Here is a 16978-nt window from a genome sequence, read left to right as displayed (position 1 = left end):
GGTCTTCAGATAGTAATCAATGGGCTATTAATAATATTTGAAATGTAAACTTTTTCCCTGCCAGGCACATCCTTCTTGTAACTCAAATTTCAGTTTTTCAAAGTGGCCTATCACTACTTGAGAACAATTTGACAGTCTCAGTGAAATGTGGTATGAGATTCGCTTAGCAGAGGGAAAACAAAAACTTAAGAAACGAAGCTTTTGGGATGTATCCGTCTGTCTCTGCAGGGGATCCACGATGCAAGGCTTTCCTGGAATCGTACTCCAATGCCGCTCATACCATCCAGCAGGACATCCCTGCCACCGACCGACCCCCTGTTGGGCCCCTTGCCCAGGTGGAGTGTTTCAACTGGCCTGATGTCTGCCAACTGGGCAACGTAACAGCCTACCCAACCATCCAGCTGTACAGAGAGGGGAAGTTGGTGACGGATTACCGGGGATCGCTGAGTGAGGCAGGCATCCTGAAAGCCTACAGACTGTGAGTTTGGGGTTTTTTAGTTGTTTTTCTTTGTTTGCTTTGGTTTGTCAAAGATATGCAGCTGTTTTGGACTGCCTATTTCAAGACTAACTGGAACTTGAAGCATGGCATGAGCTACTTCATCAGATACAGCGAAGTAAGACAATATGCAGTGTCTTGAGGAACACGTCTGAGACTGTTTTAGACTGAGACTCTTTAAGGCTGCCTGAGACTGAGGTTGTCTAAGGCCGTGTCTGAAATGGGCTTCCAGAGCTACGGCTATGTCTATTGTCTACGCGTCTCCACGCATTTCTAATGGAGTGAAGACCTAGACCTAGCTCTTGACAAGAGATTCGGTTGTAGCCTAAGACTGTCTGAGGCTTTCTGAGACTGTCTGAGAAAGTACCTCACCCATGTACCGGTACAAAGTGATCGCATACTTGATCCTCCCTGGACCAATAACCATTGAAAACTTGGGGAGTGCAGTCTCTGTACAGGATTGCCAAAATGCCCACAATCCTCAAACTTAAGGACTTGTGCAATGTGTGCATGTGTGCGTGAGTTTTAACTGCAGTTTATGCTTCAGTATGCACATGTAGATATCAATTACTCCGCCATCACCAGCTGTGATAAATCTGTGTTTCAGGTTGCAGTGCCTCAGGTAACCGCAATGCATGTATCTGTGTTTTAGGCATTCCACCGCCAATCCTGTGGTGTTGGACTCCTGTCCTGATTGCCAGGCCATCAGTAAAGGGGAGCTGCCAAGCTGGGTCTCCTCCACGCTTCCTGCCGTTGTCATTGGATACTTCCCAGATGCTAGTACCAAAGGTATGTGTCTGTACATGTAGGTAGCACTGTAGGACCCCAAGTTTCATGGTTGGGTCACACTCAGAAGTCCGTACAAAACCAGCGTGGCCTCAAAAAGGGTACAGGTTCAGTTTTTGTCGTATTTTCCAATTTGAATATTTCTTCATATCAGTAAGTTTGTCCCATGAGGAGCTTACAAGGTTGGAAGTGGTAAAGAGGCATCTTCTTGTAAAGAGGCATCTTCTTGTAAAGTTGCCATTGGCAAGGTATTTTTGGCATGGTCTATACATGTTTGTCATAAATAAAGACATCTATGCAGACATTACTGTGGATGCTGTGCAGTGTTTACTTCGTCTGATCACCAGTGTTAGTAAGAATTCACCCAATTCCCCTAGACTGTGTGTAACATCATATTGAAATCAGAGGATTGAGGACTTGTAGGGTTAGGTTCTGAACAGTCAGAAGGAATTTTTAAAAATTATTTCATGAAGCGTAGTGCAGCACGGTGTATTTGATGTCAAATGTATGTTTTGGAAATTGTCTGCAAAATTGCGACTATTTAAACATTAATAAGTTCAAATTGGCCCATAGTTCTTTTGCTGGTCCTCCAGGCTGAGATTAGAGAGACTATATTTTTGTCATTCATAGAGCGGTCAGAGTTTGAGCATGCAGCCAAGATGCTCCACGGTCAGCACCTGATGGCAGTGTGCTTCAAGGACTGTACACAACACAGGTAAGGAAAAAAAGAAAAACAATTAGTTTTGAATAACCTGATGAGTTTCAACTCAACGGGCATTGCGCACTGAAAAGACTTCTAAGCTTTAGGCATGCTCTGTGTGAATTCTATACAAGTTAATTAATAAGTTTAATATATTAAGAGGGGAACCTTGGAATCAGGCACTGTATTCAAACCTGTGTCACAGTGGCACCAAATCAGCGCTCACATTTCTGAGTTTTGTTGACAAATGCTATTGTTTGCTACTTTTTGAATTGGACACGTGACAGAGGGAATAATTTTGCCAAGGTTTTGCACGAGTCCTTCTAATTTAGTAGGCATTGTTCTCACTAATTTGACAGTAAAGTCACTGAGCAGTTTCATATGATCTCATTGACCTTCTGCATTGTAAAGATGTCCATTATTGTGTACCATAGATGTGGCTTTCTGTCATTGTCCTGTGGGCGCACCGAGCCCTTGATTCGTTTCATGACAGCACAGCTTGTGGAAAGCAAGGACCAGTTTAAAGCTGCTCTTGCTCTGTGAAGCTCTCTTGGTTTCCCGTTACTTTTCTTACTGAAACTTTATTCCCTTGGCATTCATCACGGACGATATGTCCTCAGCTCTGACACTGATGGCTCCAAGCCCATGGTGACTGCCTTCAAATGGGGAGACCACCACCAGCCATTGGTACAGTACAGTGGAGACTACACCACAGGCAGTCTGGTCCAGTTTGTGCAAACAGCCACCCTCCCGCTAGTGGTGAGAGCAAGATTCATTCTGTCTTGAAAGTAATTAGCTCAGGAAAGATGAAAGTGTGCTGATAGGTTTTCTATCCAAAAAAGTACTAGTACTAATGTGACTTAATAGATTATAATGATCATAGCAGGGTCTTCTCAAAGGCAAAAGATTCCAAGAACAATTCTGCTAGCACAGTCAGGCCTTCTAACATCTTTTGTGTGTAGTGCACTAATGAATCCTAACTCCTTTGACATGTTGCCAAGTTCTCAAATGTAGTCTCTTTGTTTGTACAAACCCTACCACTGTTCATTCTCTCAAATCCTCCCATTCTTTCACTTTCCAAGAACATTTCATGCTGTGCTTCTTCAGACCTTACTGCTGGCTAGTTTACCCACAGTTCTTCGGTTAGGAAATGCGGGATTGAGCATGTTTGTGGTCTCCCACAACTTACGGTGTCAGTATGCGTAGTCGGCCCATATTGCTAACTCTGACAGCATGGGGCCTTTGAGGCCCAAGCAATTGCTCGTCAGTTGCCGGGTGTACACTGTCATCCGTCATAATGGGTCAAAGCCAGGTGCTTGGTAGGGGCAGATTGTGGTGGTCAAGATAATTTTCTGTTTTCCAAATGATTTCTGAACATTCTTCTGGAAACTAAAGCCCTAATGCAGGGTTACTTGTGCGCTACTTTTGTTACTCCAAAGTTTTTTGGCACAGCCGCATTTATTAATTTTTGATGAGAATTTTTCCTCATCTTTGGTTTTCTTGGTTTTTCTCTGCCCAGCCGGAGCTGAGTCCCAGCAACCTCCCCCTTCACTTTGCCAAGGGCAAGCCTTTCCTCATACTCTTCAAGGACGTGGATGACCAGTCCAGGGAGGCAGAGGCTTCCCTGGCTAGTCTGGCTCGAGAGAAGACCTTTGAATCGACGCTCACCATAGTGTGGATAGACGTGTGAGTTGTCTTATAACTAGACTCGTATTCCACTTAATGAATTGACTTTGTTATGTAAGGCCCCTCCCCTTTTTACCGTATATGGCAAAGAAACCCTCATGGGTGAGCATCTATGTTACTCTGGCAGGTAGTGTCCAGAAACTGACCAATGATAAGGTCTGAGTGAGAACTTAACTGTGGCCTAATTGATTCATATTATTGGATAAGAATTGCAACATGAGGACAATTCCTTGCTGGATAAAAATATATGGTGAGGGTGTTTTAATGAATTTTGCTGTCATTTCTGTCCTCCCATGGAAACTAAAAATCCAAACAGACACAGTAATTTAATTTTGGGGGCCATCTACCTGCTTTTTGGTCAATTTTATCAGTTGGATAAACTGATATCATGTTATCATGTTACCTTTTCACTGCTTGGAGAACCAATAGCACGGGGGTCTTAGCATCTTAAACACTGTAAATATTTCCTTGATATACCTGCTCTATTACTTTATTTACATGCAAAGCTGTCACAGGGTTATGCGCATTTAGTTGAAAATTGGTCAGATGCACTTAGCACTATTTCCTTATGCAGACCAGTGCACTCACGTCGCATTGCCTTCATTGGCATGCATGTGAAGAGCGTATTAGGCAGTCTTGAGTCCCCTCATGGAACATCTGTCATCCAACCAAAGCACAAGTCCATTTGTAAGATACAGGCCCGTAACAGGTAAAATTTCAAGTCAAATCACAAGCCAGATCAGGTCAATAACCAGTAAATCACAAAGCGATCACAATTGGTCACAAATCGATCACCGTTCATATCACAAACAACAGGGTATCAAGCATGCTATAAAGGCTGAAAAGAATTTTTTGTCTTGGGTCAAAACATAGTAATGGCTTGTGAGTGACTTGTGAGGACATATGATGACTTGATCGCAAACTCTGCAACTTTGACAGAAAATATCTTGCTAAATATTTCTTGCTCAGGTCCCAGCCTTCCTCCATTGGGTCAAAGATCCTGAAGGACTACGGCATCAGGCGGCAGCTCCTGCATCCCAGCATGGTGTTTGTGGACCATGCCACCAATAGGGTATGCAACTACCCTGCCGACTACAGCTTCAAGGCACCGGCCATGGCCAACTGGATCGTCATTGTGCTGAATGGGGAGACCTCATGCTCAGGTTTGTGTCCTCACAGATGCGGGCATTTTTGGGATTTGTAAGGGGGGGGAAGGAAGCACACATTTGGCTGGCGAAAAAGAAAAGTTTGGGAAAGGGGGTTAGGCGCTGGGGCTGGCGATTATCTGAAGGAAATAGTGAGTTCAAACTAAAAATGGTGCTCCTGGGATGCTTGGTAAGCGTGAAAGGTCCTCAGAAACAAAGTCCCCAGATAAAGGTACGTGGAGGCAAAATCCCCAGAAAAGGTCCTCAGAAACAAAGTCCCCAGATAAAGGCACTTGGAGGCAAAATCCCCGGAAAAGGTCCTCAGAAACAAAGTTCACACAAGGAAACTTTTCCTCCATCCATCATCCCGCCACTTGACAGGTTTGATGGAGAGCAAGTTTGAGCCGCAGGTCAGCCCTTATGACTTCCTGGCACTGATTGAGAAAGACAAGAAGGAGGGTACCCAGAGGATGGGCAGGCTGGCCACAGAGCATCACCGTGATGATGAGGAAGGGGTGGAGACTGAGGAAGACAAGGAGGAGGTTGAACAAGGGCGTGGTCAGCAGTTTGTCTCTGGAGAGCACCGCCACACAGAACTTTAGGTTGGACGGGTCAAGTCGAGCGCATTAAGGGCCCTTGCTGTAGATTTTTTGGTTGCACATGAATCTATGCCATGCATCTGTGCTAGTGCAATTTACTATCACTTTGTTAAGTTTTAATTGCCACTTAATTGTTTTTTGTGATCTTGTTAATCGGTGTAGTTGATGCTTTCACACATGGCTATGTTTATTAAAACATACATGTACATGATATCAGCTGTGATATAGGCTTTAATCTTGTTACGGAACGCAAACAAATAGCCATAGTTTCATCTCCAGTCAAGTGCTTCATTCAGGGAAGTTTACAAATCTCAGCTTGGACTTTGGTTTTGGCCTTAGGTTTGATTTTTTTGAGTTTGGTCCCCTAAGTTGAGGTCTTTAAACTCAGTGCAGCTTAAGGTCTTTAACTGGTGGTTCTCAAGCTCATGCTTAAATCAAAGTCAGAGATGAAAGAGAGAGAGAAAAGTGCTCTTGGGGTACGCAGTTTCACCGGTGGGCAAACTGTGTTTGCTTTAGAGAATTTGGGATCATTAAGAGTGTCTGCTTAAACATTATTGCTGTGGACCCCCCCTGGGCCTTGCAAGATATCCTCCAGCACAGATGGAGAAGTAAATTCAATAAAAATAACTCTTTCATCTTTTCAAGTCAGAAGACAGTATCCCATCATATTTACAACATCCAGTGTGAAAACGATGTCGTGTCGGCAATGAAAATGGGCAGTTTTACACCGTGGTTGCATTTCTCTGTCAAAAGGGCAATTTAGCAGTTCCTGAGACCTTGACAAAGGAGTTGTCTTTTTTAAAGTTTTGATGTGTGGATGTAGTCAAGTACTCAGCAGAATTTCTTGCCATTTTATGAAACAGTTTTAGAGTGTCATGATTTAGGAGCTAGAGAGTCGTCAAAGATTTGTGGTAGAATCCCCCAGATCTATTAACCTTGATGATGTTGTTTTGGGGGAAATTGTGGGTTTCATGTTTTTGTTTTGCACGAGGGATGTAAATTATAATTCTGGGTTCAATCTGATTTGGTGGGGGCTGTCGTGGCCATGAAACCTGCTTTTATTTGAAGTTCGAAATTTGGCAAATCCTTGCAAACCTGATGGTTAGCGGTAGGATATCTGTAGTAGTAAGGTAGGAGGTTCAACTCCCACCTAAATGAGCATGGTAGATTACTACCAAGCTGTCTCACTAGCTAGCTAGAGTTGAGAGGTTTAAGTCCTGTCCCACCTGAATGAGCATGGTAGATTACCACTAAGCTGTCACACTAGCTAGCTAGAGTTGAGAGGTTTAAGTCCTGTCCCACCTAAATGAGCATGGTAGATTACCACTAAGCTGTCACACTAGCTAGCTAGAGTTAAAAGGTTCAAGTCCTGTCCCACCTGAATGAGCATGGTAGATTACTACCAAGCTGTCACACTAGCTAGCTAGAGTTGAGAGGTTTAAGTCCTGTCCCACCTGAATGAGCATGGTAGATTACTACCAAGCTGTCACACTAGCTAGCTAGAGTTGAGAGGTTTAAGTCCTGTCCCACCTGAATGAGCATGGTAGATTACTACCAAGCTGTCACACTAGCTAGCTAGAGTTGAGAGGTTCAAGTCCTGTCCCACCTGAATGAGCATGGTAGATTACCACTAAGCTGTCTCACTAGCTAGCTAGAGTTGAGAGGTTTAAGTCCTGTCCCACCTAAATGAGCATGGTAGATTACCACTAAGCTGTCACACTAGCTAGCTAGAGTTAAAAGGTTCAAGTCCTGTCCCACCTGACTGAGCATGGTAGATTACTACCAAGCTGTCACACTAGCTAGCTAGAGTTGAGAGGTTCAAGTCCTGTCCCACCTAAATGAGCATGGTAGATTACCACTAAGCTGTCACACTAGCTAGCTAGAGTTGAGAGGTTTAAGTCCTGTCCCACCTAAATGAGCATGGCAGATTACCACTAAGCTGTCTCACTAGCTAGCTAGAGTTGAGAGGTTTAAGTTCTGTCCCACCTGAATGAGCATGGTAGATTACCACTAAGCTGTCACACTAGCTAGCTAGAGTTGAGAGGTTCAAGTCCTGTCCCACCTGAATGAGCATGGTAGATTACCACTAAGCTGTCACACTAGCTAGCTAGAGTTGAAAGGTTCAAGTCCTGTCCCACCTGAATGAGCATGGTAGATTACCACTAAGCTGTCACACTAGCTAGCTAGAGTTGAAAGGTTCAAGTCCTGTCCCACCTGAATGAGCATGGTAGATTACCACTAAGCTGTCACACTAGCTAGCTAGAGTTGAGAGGTTCAAGTCCTGTCCCACCTGAATGAGCATGGTAGATTACCACTAAGCTGTCACACTAGCTAGCTAGAGTTGAGAGGTTCAAGTCCTGTCCCACCTGAATGAGCATGGTAGATTACCACTAAGCTGTCACACTAGCTAGCTAGAGTTGAAAGGTTCAAGTCCTGTCCCACCTGAATGAGCATGGTAGATTACTACCAAGCTGTCACACTAGCAAGCTAGAGTTGAGAGGTTCAAGTCCTGTCCCACCTGAATGAGCATGGTAGATTACTACCAAGCTGTCACACTAGCAAGCTAGAGTTGAGAGGTTCAAGTCCTGTCCCACCTGAATGAGCATGGTAGATTACTACCAAGCTGTCACACTAGCAAGCTAGAGTTGAAAGGTTCAAGTCCTGTCCCACCTGAATGAGCATGGTAGATTACCACTAAGCTGTCACACTAGCTAGCTAGAGTTGAAAGGTTCAAGTTTGAGCTGAGTGAGCACAAACGTCTGCAAAAGGTTGACAAATTTTCTGTGGAACTTTGTAAACTTGTAGAAGTTTGGCCAGTCTAACCGCAGCACAATAATTCGGATTGATGATGGAGTTGGATTGCAACAGTGCCATCTCAGACATGACTGTGATGCCTTTCCATGGGCATTTCCCTGGGCCAGTCAGGTCCTTTTTTTAAATCCTGGCCTAATCTCTGTCTTCAGCTCAATCTTAAGCCCCAAGATCATTAGACAACATTTGACGTTGTAATGAAAACACTCAAACCTCAGAGAACGGGATAACCTTCATTCTTCTTTATTATGGTTGCTTGCTCTTTAAAGTGGGAACCCAAGTCCTTTTGTGTTGGACATTATGTGTATTTGTTTGTTTTCTGTGTTTGCTAACTTTGCCATTTTTATGATATTTTGGGGTGGTTTAAGTGATACTTAGTTCTTCTTTTAGTTTATCATTGGAGTATTTAGAAAGTTGAATTTGTCAAGTAATCAAGTAAACATTCCTGTCGGCTGATAGCATTCGTGGAATTTTGTGAAAGTTGTAATGAAGTGGTCAAATGCTCCTTTAAACAAGTACAAAATTACTGATGTGAGATAGTGTTGATGTATTTATCCGTAAGATTGGAAAATGTCTTTCGAGAGTTGTCTTTCAACCGTACTATATTATTCTTTTCAAAGCTAAATAAGATTCTTTTATGCGAGTGCTTAATACGGGTGATTCCAAATAGTGCACCACCGAGAGTTTCCAACGCGTTGGCCAATCTCAATGCGTGAAATGTGTCGACCCTTCCAAAAGCGAATTGCCAGTCAGTACCTCCAGATGTGTCAACACATTCAAATGCACATTGCGTACAGTAGCCACTGCGTTGTAGACTCTTGGAAGCGCACTATTTGGAATCGCCCGCACTAAAACCTCCATTTCTCTCATTGTCTGATTAGTGTTGATGTCATATGCATGTATGTGCATTTCCAGTGTCCATGAAAAAGGTATACATAAAAATCAAGTTGAAGATGTGGACTTACAGCCAGCTCATACTTCAGGCAAAAGCGGAGCAAATTTGATGTCGCAGTGTATTTTGCAGCCAAATTTGTTTCAGTTGATATGTGTTCAACTTTGGCGATTTCGCAGCATGAACATTTTTATCTCACCTCATAATTTCTCTCGTGTGTTTGCTTTCATGTCAAGCATGAACCAGTCTTCAGGATTTGTATCTTACTGGACTGTATATATCTTCTGTGTGTAAGCCATTTGGAAGGTGTGTGAACTTGTTCCAAAGAGATAAACATTAGTGGATGTGGACCTTCGATGGCATTCACTGAATTGAAAAATAACATTAATCATGGCTGTTTTTTCTGCCAGGTGACCGTTGGTGTAATGCACACGAAGGTGTAAATGCTCGTTTAGGACGTTTTTTCTACATGTCAAAGCTCATTTATTGATTGTACATCTAGGGCTTTGGTGTATTGGCTTTGTTAGTGCGTTGCTTTGAAATACAGACACAGTTATGCAAAAGCCACACAAAAGCCGAACAAGATTTAGCCGAAGAAAAGAGGTAATCGGCTGCAGGCTTCACTTTGCACTGTGAGTTTGTAGTCCAGTTATTCTACATACCTGGAGGGAATGCAAAACCTGTACCGTGGAAACAAATGATAAAGCATTGAATAAAGTGTTACAAAAACACTCCCCAACCAAGAGTCATCTCACCGGACAAAATTCTATTTGCACGGAGTAAATTTCAGAATGTGTACACTCATAGTACAACCGCAAATATTTGAATATTGAAATACAGATTACACAATTAACAATATTTACTTTTAATTTGTATATTTTGGCTGAAACGTTTGTATTTCCTGCCACAATGTGGCTAGGTGTATTTTATATTCATTGTCACTTTTAAAGCTGTTCCGAATAGTCAACTAGACTTGTTCAGTGCTAGACCTGTACGAGCATGTGGTCATTCAGAGATTATAGTCAACTCATGATTAATCACAGTCCTTGATTGAACAACTCCACGTTGTATTACGACTGTTGCCATCTTCCTGCCAGACTTGAACTTGTTTATTTTTTTTATCTTGTCAAATTGTTATCCAAGATCATGAAACGTGAATCTTATTTATTAAAAGAGTACTGTTCATACAAGTATGGTACATTAAATGTTTCAATCAGCACAGCTGTCTTTATGTCTTATGACTTTTTCATTTTTGGAGCAAACAAGTTGGATATAGGGTGCTGTCACTGACCTATGTGACCTGACGTGCATCTGCCATTGTCATAGGCAAAGATTGCCGTGCCACGCTTCATTACTGTTTGCATTGTAGGCGGGCTTTCAAAGCTTCATCAATGGCAAAAGCACAAGAAAAATGCAGAACCAATTTGTGGTACTGGATCGGAATGATGGCAAGCACACAACACAAGTGGTGACATTTCTTACAACATTCACTGTTATTTTATATGAAAATGAGTACCACTGTCTAATTTCAATGTACGATGTGATTGCTTGTCAAACACGTGGGTGAGGTACACATTATAGTGGCCGATTTCGGGAAATCTGTGAGGTCAAATGGTATGTTGAGGTCTTGTGATTGGACCCATTATCCACTCGAAAATATTCCAAAATGCCAAATGGAAGATGGGGGTACATGGTTCATTCTCATCCGTAAATTGGATATGTATATACCAATAATTTAATATTAATTTCTCTGTATTTTACTATCTAGTGACAGGACCATAAAAGGCTAAATTAAAAGGCGACTATGGTGTCCTGTGATAGAGGCTTTGCATTGTGGCCATCTTACCTCCTTTGTGTTTACCCTGTAGAACAAAAGCACTGGCCTGCAAGATGGCAGCCATGCAAACCCTTGATAGTACTTCATAGTTTCCCTCACTAATGACTACGTAGGGGTGACACTTAGAAATGAAGGACAGCTAAGTGTTTCCTCACTTGTAACTGTACTGTGGTGCAAACTTCCAAAAATGTTACAAATGTTGTCGCTCAGACCTAGACTTTTGTCAAGTAACGCACACAGAGGTACATTTTGTCTTGAAATCTTTCACAGATGTGGGCCTAGGTGGTTTTCAAAGCTTCAGTTGAGAGGAAAGATCTGTTCTGCATTTCTGAGTGCAGATGGCCAAGTTCGTCATTTCTGGTGTGTTTCGGAACATGAATGCAACATTTGAAAAGACCCCATCAAACTTGGTGGGTATGCTTCCGGAAGAGATGTGAATTTGCCAAACCTCTCAAATGATCTTAACACCTGTTCTGCCATACACACCTAGCATAGGCATTCCTTTCGTTTCTTGTAGTTGGGAAACCTTGTTGGTTATACTCATTTTTCTTGTGTTGAGAACACTATTTTCAGCTGGATTTTAGTTGGTGATTTTCACCTCCTTTTGCTATGGATAATCCCGAAAACCACCAACTGGACCTGGCTTAGTCCTCACAAGATTCACACAACCTGCATTATGTGGACCTCCTTTGTGCTGTAGGTACACACAAAAGAAGGCAAGGTTGGCGCACGTCCTCCAACACACACTAAGAGGGGTCAGAGTCTTGTGTGATGCAGAAATCCACTGGGAGGTTTGGTGATGACGGTCTTCCCGTTCATGTACGGCTGCAAAGCCTTGGGGATGGACACACTCCCATCCCTCTCTTGGTTGCATTCTAGCAGTGTGAGAAGGACCCGGGGTACTGCGCAGGCCGTTCCATTCAACTGGATCACGACAAACGGGAGAAAAAAGAGGAAAACTTCTGCAGTCTCATCTGAGAATCACACATTTGTCCGAATCCATCTGAAAGAAAAAACTGATCCATCCATGCGGAGTTATTAAGCCTATATGTCAGATGATCGGCCACTGGCCAGAAAGGAGACCAGAGCTGTTGTCTGGTTGATAACTGTCAGCTCACTATTGCGCCAAGTAAATGACCGCTGATTGGTCAAGTTCTTGAGTTTTAAGATGAATATGTCATGCACAATTAAAGGCCAAATCTGTACAGAAATGGAGCAACGAACATCTGGCCCATAAACTAGAAAACCAAGTGGGAAAATGACTTGATCCATTCTTTTATATTTCCTGGAATGCCTACTTTTCAAGATCAATTGTACAAATATAGAGTGATTTGATGAAGCCATATTTGCTGACTTACAGTATACGCATGCCTGAGGTCACCTTCCTTGGATCTGTACTTGATCCTCAGCCTTCGGCTTTGGTAGTCTGTACAGTTGGAGGCACTTGATATCTGTTGAGATTGTTCACAGTTGACAAAGATGTAGAAGCCGATGTGGAATAAATTGACTACAAACAGATAGGCCCAATACTAAGACACATGTTTTTACACAGAACTTTAATTCAAAATGTTACTTTTAACCGATCTAATTTCTCACCCTTCAGCACATTTTTTTTCTGCAAAAGTAGCTTTCATGTTCTACTTGCTACCAAAGAATATAGCTCTTCAACCAATACTTAATACAACTACAAGTATTTCAATGTTGAAAAATTCAGATAAATTTCTTCGAGGGTTTTTCTGTATTTTATCATGGTCTATCAAATACTCATCTGCCTCCATAATATCAATTTTTACCTCTCCATAGCTCTGTCTTGCTGGCATCCAGGCTTCTATGTCATATTTTCGATATGCTGGTGCTCCAAGATCATGAGATGGCATGTCCAATACTCTGGCAACAATTATGGTACAACAATTATGACGATACAAAGACATCATTTCTATCCCGGCTTTCAGTATCTGGTTCGTATGTGTAACGTCACTTCAGTTTAAACCACGCCCACTGCACATGTGCACTGCGCATAGAGTGACAAAAGAGTTGGGCCTTATAACAAAAGACCTTGCTCAGCACAAAAGACTGAGCTGCTGGGCATTACCGACATTTTTTCGCTCTCAATAGTGGGGATAATCCAGCCTTGTTTTGGAACAGTATTCCACAGTTTGAGGCATTTAGAGTGAGCGGATTACCTCCGGGGACAAAAGCTTTCCACCACCGCAGCGATGAGCCACACAACACTGCTGCACACTAATCTGGCCCCTATTGAAAAGAGGTCAGCAGTGCACTGTGCCGGTTTCGGGAACAAATGAATCTTACGTAACACCGCACAATCTGGGCTCTTTTTCTAAGGCTGCAAGCCTGGCTGAAATATTCAGGAGTCAATGAAAGGTACCTGTCAACTTTAGAGTAGTGCCCAAAGAGTCCTTCATGTGGGTATAAACGGCCATTAAATGAAATGATGAATTTTTGAAGAATTTTGAAAACGGAAAATCTTGAAAATGACCCGGCATCTTGTCTTGCTCAAGAAAAATTCACCCGGCAGCAAGTGGTTAAGGGTAACATAAAAATTAGGGTGGGAGTTTAATTATCTCCTGCTCAGACCTTTTCTGTTTCTCCTTATACCGACCACGAACAAAGGTTTTCAGTTTTTGCACCGTGATTTCGTTCATGAAACTCTTGATGATAGCTTGAACCAAAAACAAGCAAAGAAAGAGAGAACCAGATAGTTTGAAAGGAGACGCCTGTACAAATCAAGAACAAGCAAACTATTGTACATAAACCCTAACAGTCCTCAGTCCTCCAACAGGGGAGGGATTGAGGACTGTTAGGGTTACAGAGGAATGGAGATGCAAAAACAAGAGGAAATGAAATTAAGCCTAATTTTCTGCCGTAAATTGGCATACTTCAGGATTCAGAAAAAGCACTGGTGAAAGCACTCACTGGAAGTGAAGACCAAGCTCGGTGAAGAGATCTCGCTGGATTGCGATCAATTCATCAAAGATGTATTCACTCTGATCCTCAGTAGCTAAGCAGAACATTTCAACCTCAAAGTAAAACAAAACCCCAGAAATTATGTGCGGACAATGAAAAAAAAAAACAATAACTGGTTTATGAAACAGAAAGACTGGTATTTCATTTTCAAGATTCCCATTTTGGTGAGCTGTTCTATGTTAGCCCATGGGTAGGCCTCAGTTGAAACTGGTCCAACACCAAATTGGTTTGAGGGCGATGCATGCAGTGTTGTATTCGAGTCCATCACAAGTTCTTTCACAAGTTCCTTCACAAGTCCAGTCACAAGTCCCTTCACAAGTCCAGTCACGAGTCCCTTCACAAGGCTTGTCACAAGTAACAGGGTGAACAATGTCAAAGGAATGCTTTTGTCACAGCTCATTTGAATAGCTTGTGAATTGGCTTTAAGACTGAATGACTTGTGATGGACTCGAATACAACACTGGATCCATGTGATCCTAACCTTCATAAATTGGTGCACTCTGTACAGCCCCCTTGCCTCCGCACTGTGAGTTGTCTCAGCCCTGAAACACTGGCTGATGGCAAATTTCTTCTGAGGCAGCTCGGCAACATCCAGCACCGTGTCCATAAAATACCCTGAGGTGGAACAGAAGAACAAACCCGATCCATACAAATAAGCACAAAATAAAAAGACCCGCATTTAAGGACGGTCAGATTCCAACTGGCAAGAAAAAGCTTCATTTTTCTTCTTTGGTTTTGAAACATGAACGACATTCTTTTGTGAAAATAGACCCGTACATGTCTCGACCTCCAAACTGTGACCAATCCGCTAACAGTCACTGGCCAATCAACCGTCATGCTGTTGTTTCTGACAAACAGCTCCAAATGTCTGGAAGATGGAGTCTGTAAAATCTGGATGCGCATATGCATAATGTGATGCCATCCAGAGAAGACTCTGGTTCAAAGCACAGATGAATACCATCGCAAAAAATACCAACTCCTAGATTATGTTAACAACAAATGAGCCAGTTCGGTATTCCAACAGTGCATGCTCAGTCCGAGGCTATTCAGGAACAGCTAAGCGCATGTGCGATAGCCTGTCCAATCAGCCCAGCCCTATGCTGACTCATACATGCACACTTTGTTCCTGAAAGACTTATCCTGGCTTTTTGAAATACCGAACTAGCTCATCAATATCACAAGTTTGAATCAATGCAGTACTGCTTAGTGTTGGATTACGGCCGATTCATAAAACACTCGGGTCGGGTTAATATTGTTTAAGAGTGGGGTAATGTCGTAGCTACCTGCTATGCCGACCTCTGCGGTTCCTGATAGGCACAGGTCCATGTTGTGTTTCCTGTGATCCAGCTGGTACACCTGGGTATGAAGACCTTTTGTGCGCATTCCGCATCCTTCCTGTAACCAGTCAAGCGGGAAAAGTTAGGGAGATTTTATACCTCGATGGATACGTTTGTTCCTATGAAGAAGAACTCATATTTTTTGGGAGGAGGGCAGGGGACAGATTGTGGTGGTTATACTGACAATGAAATCCAAAAACAAATCAGTACCTTTTCTGTGACCACTTGGAATAACTAGAATAACATCACCTTCAACATTTTTCATTTTAGACAATCTTTCCAATTTCAGGTAAACCTGTTGATGAGTAAAGCACTCACAAACACGATTGGATGCACGAGGTCAGGCACTGACATTGCCCTAAATCCCCTGCCTAGAAGCCTGTCCACTGTAAAGCAGATGAGGGCATGCTCCAACATGGCCGCTGCACCTTTGAAAAAATATGACCTGTGACCCGTCACGTGACCCAAATTCCTGTTTTGGAAAAGAAAAGGATGATGTACGGTTAATGAACAATTATTCAACTGTAAAAGAAAAACTGAATATTTTGTATTTTGACGGGCAGTTATTATAACATGCATTTCACACTATTAAGTCTCAATATGCTGGCATTTCTGCTCATGATCAGGCCTGTAAATGTTCTAAAAACCATCTCATCAGCTTCCAGGGAAGTACACTGCTTTGCTGGGTGACACCATGTCAGATGCTATCTCATCAATCAACTACAGTGACCATCTGTACCCTGATAGGCAAGGAGGGTATTAGGGGATAACATGTGAATGCCTGCTGGATTCGAACCCCAAACACTATGATCAAGAGTTGAAAACACTACCCACTAGCCCACATGTCCTAATCCAAGTTCATATTGACCATATAGTGGAAAAGCTCATCCAAACTGCTTGGCTATGGATGGAAATACCACACACCCCAATGGAAGCTGCTGGCTGCCTCATCCAATTTGTTTGGCTATGACTTGCAAGTGTACTTGTAAAAACATTAAGAGCTTCCACATGCATTCCTAAATTTTAAAATTCAGGTGAATTAAAGCAGGTCCAAATCCCACTTCACCAGTGGTGCACTGTGGGGCAAACGTTAATAGCTTTGAACTGGATACTTTAACCTTCAAAGGTCTAAGTGAAATAAGGTTGAGAAGTTGCAAGCTGCACGGTAATCCTTTGAACAGGAACTCTTATTTTTCAAGTATAGCCGTTTCTGTTGGATGAATGATATCTCTGGTAGAAAAGTGTCTTAGGATAGCTCTCATAAGACTTATTCAAGTCAAGATAGATTTCAGTCCTGTTGATTTAAAACAAATACCTCAAGATGCATTTTGTAACTTGAGGAAAGAACTTACTTGATCCTGATGATGTCCAAGTGTTCTCCCAACTCAACGTGACTCTTTATTGGGAAATTAAAACTCGGTTTCTCACCTATGAGCATGACCAATCTCGGTTCGTCGCCTCCTCCCATTGGCTGAAGTAAAAAACAAAACAAAGAATAATATTTGAATTACCACCTCTGTAAATATTTTCAGTACTACCATATAATGTTGAATAACAAACAGTATACAGAACTAATACATTCTATGTAAGCTCCCTGAAGCAGACATGTAACGAGACGGGGAATCCAGGTAGACAACTCAGAGTTCAGGGGTGAAAAAGAGGAAATTTCAAAATCTGACTTGTAAAAAAGTAAAAAAAAAATGA

The 16978-nt window shown here is 42.4% G+C and overlaps 2 protein-coding genes across 6 annotated transcripts in view; one reads left to right on the top strand and one right to left on the bottom strand.

Annotated features, from left to right (window-relative positions):
- The window catches only part of txndc16 (thioredoxin domain containing 16), a 35169-nt gene extending 24833 nt beyond the window's left edge, over positions 1–10336 (top strand). Inside the window, exons 12-19 of one of the 2 annotated variants that reach the window (XR_015424631.1) lie at positions 229–478; positions 1149–1285; positions 1913–1997; positions 2603–2741; positions 3502–3668; positions 4638–4831; positions 5195–7076; positions 7153–10336. Coding sequence is in view for 1 of the 2 variants with exons in the window: in XM_022234939.2 (XP_022090631.2) it covers positions 229–478; positions 1149–1285; positions 1913–1997; positions 2603–2741; positions 3502–3668; positions 4638–4831; positions 5195–5415 (1193 nt within the window). In the remaining variant the exon portion in view is untranslated. Of the gene's footprint in view, positions 1–228; positions 479–1148; positions 1286–1912; positions 1998–2602; positions 2742–3501; positions 3669–4637; positions 4832–5194 lie in introns of both variants that reach the window. The other variant, XM_022234939.2, reaches the window with a different exon arrangement.
- Positions 10181–16978, bottom strand: part of LOC110979283 (serine--tRNA ligase, mitochondrial-like) — a 22297-nt gene continuing 15499 nt past the window's right edge. For all 4 annotated transcript variants that reach the window (XM_087133959.1, XM_022234942.2, XM_022234941.2 and 1 more), the window contains exons 4-11: positions 16627–16745; positions 15593–15746; positions 15221–15332; positions 14419–14552; positions 13887–13990; positions 12746–12839; positions 12311–12403; positions 10181–11876 (exon numbers count right to left, since the gene is read on the bottom strand). In XM_087133959.1, coding sequence (XP_086990085.1) covers positions 11709–11876; positions 12311–12403; positions 12746–12839; positions 13887–13990; positions 14419–14552; positions 15221–15332; positions 15593–15746; positions 16627–16745 — 978 coding nt within the window. In that variant the 3' untranslated portion in view covers positions 10181–11708. The remainder of the gene's footprint in view (positions 11877–12310; positions 12404–12745; positions 12840–13886; positions 13991–14418; positions 14553–15220; positions 15333–15592; positions 15747–16626; positions 16746–16978) is intronic.

This window comes from Acanthaster planci, linkage group LG01 (genome assembly GCF_054643075.1).
Source record: "Acanthaster planci isolate LZ-2023a linkage group LG01, COTS_SCS, whole genome shotgun sequence".
NCBI lineage: Eukaryota > Metazoa > Echinodermata > Asteroidea > Valvatida > Acanthasteridae > Acanthaster > Acanthaster planci.
The sequence above is the reverse complement of the archived record's forward strand: the minus strand, read 5'-3'. Positions and strand labels throughout refer to the sequence as shown.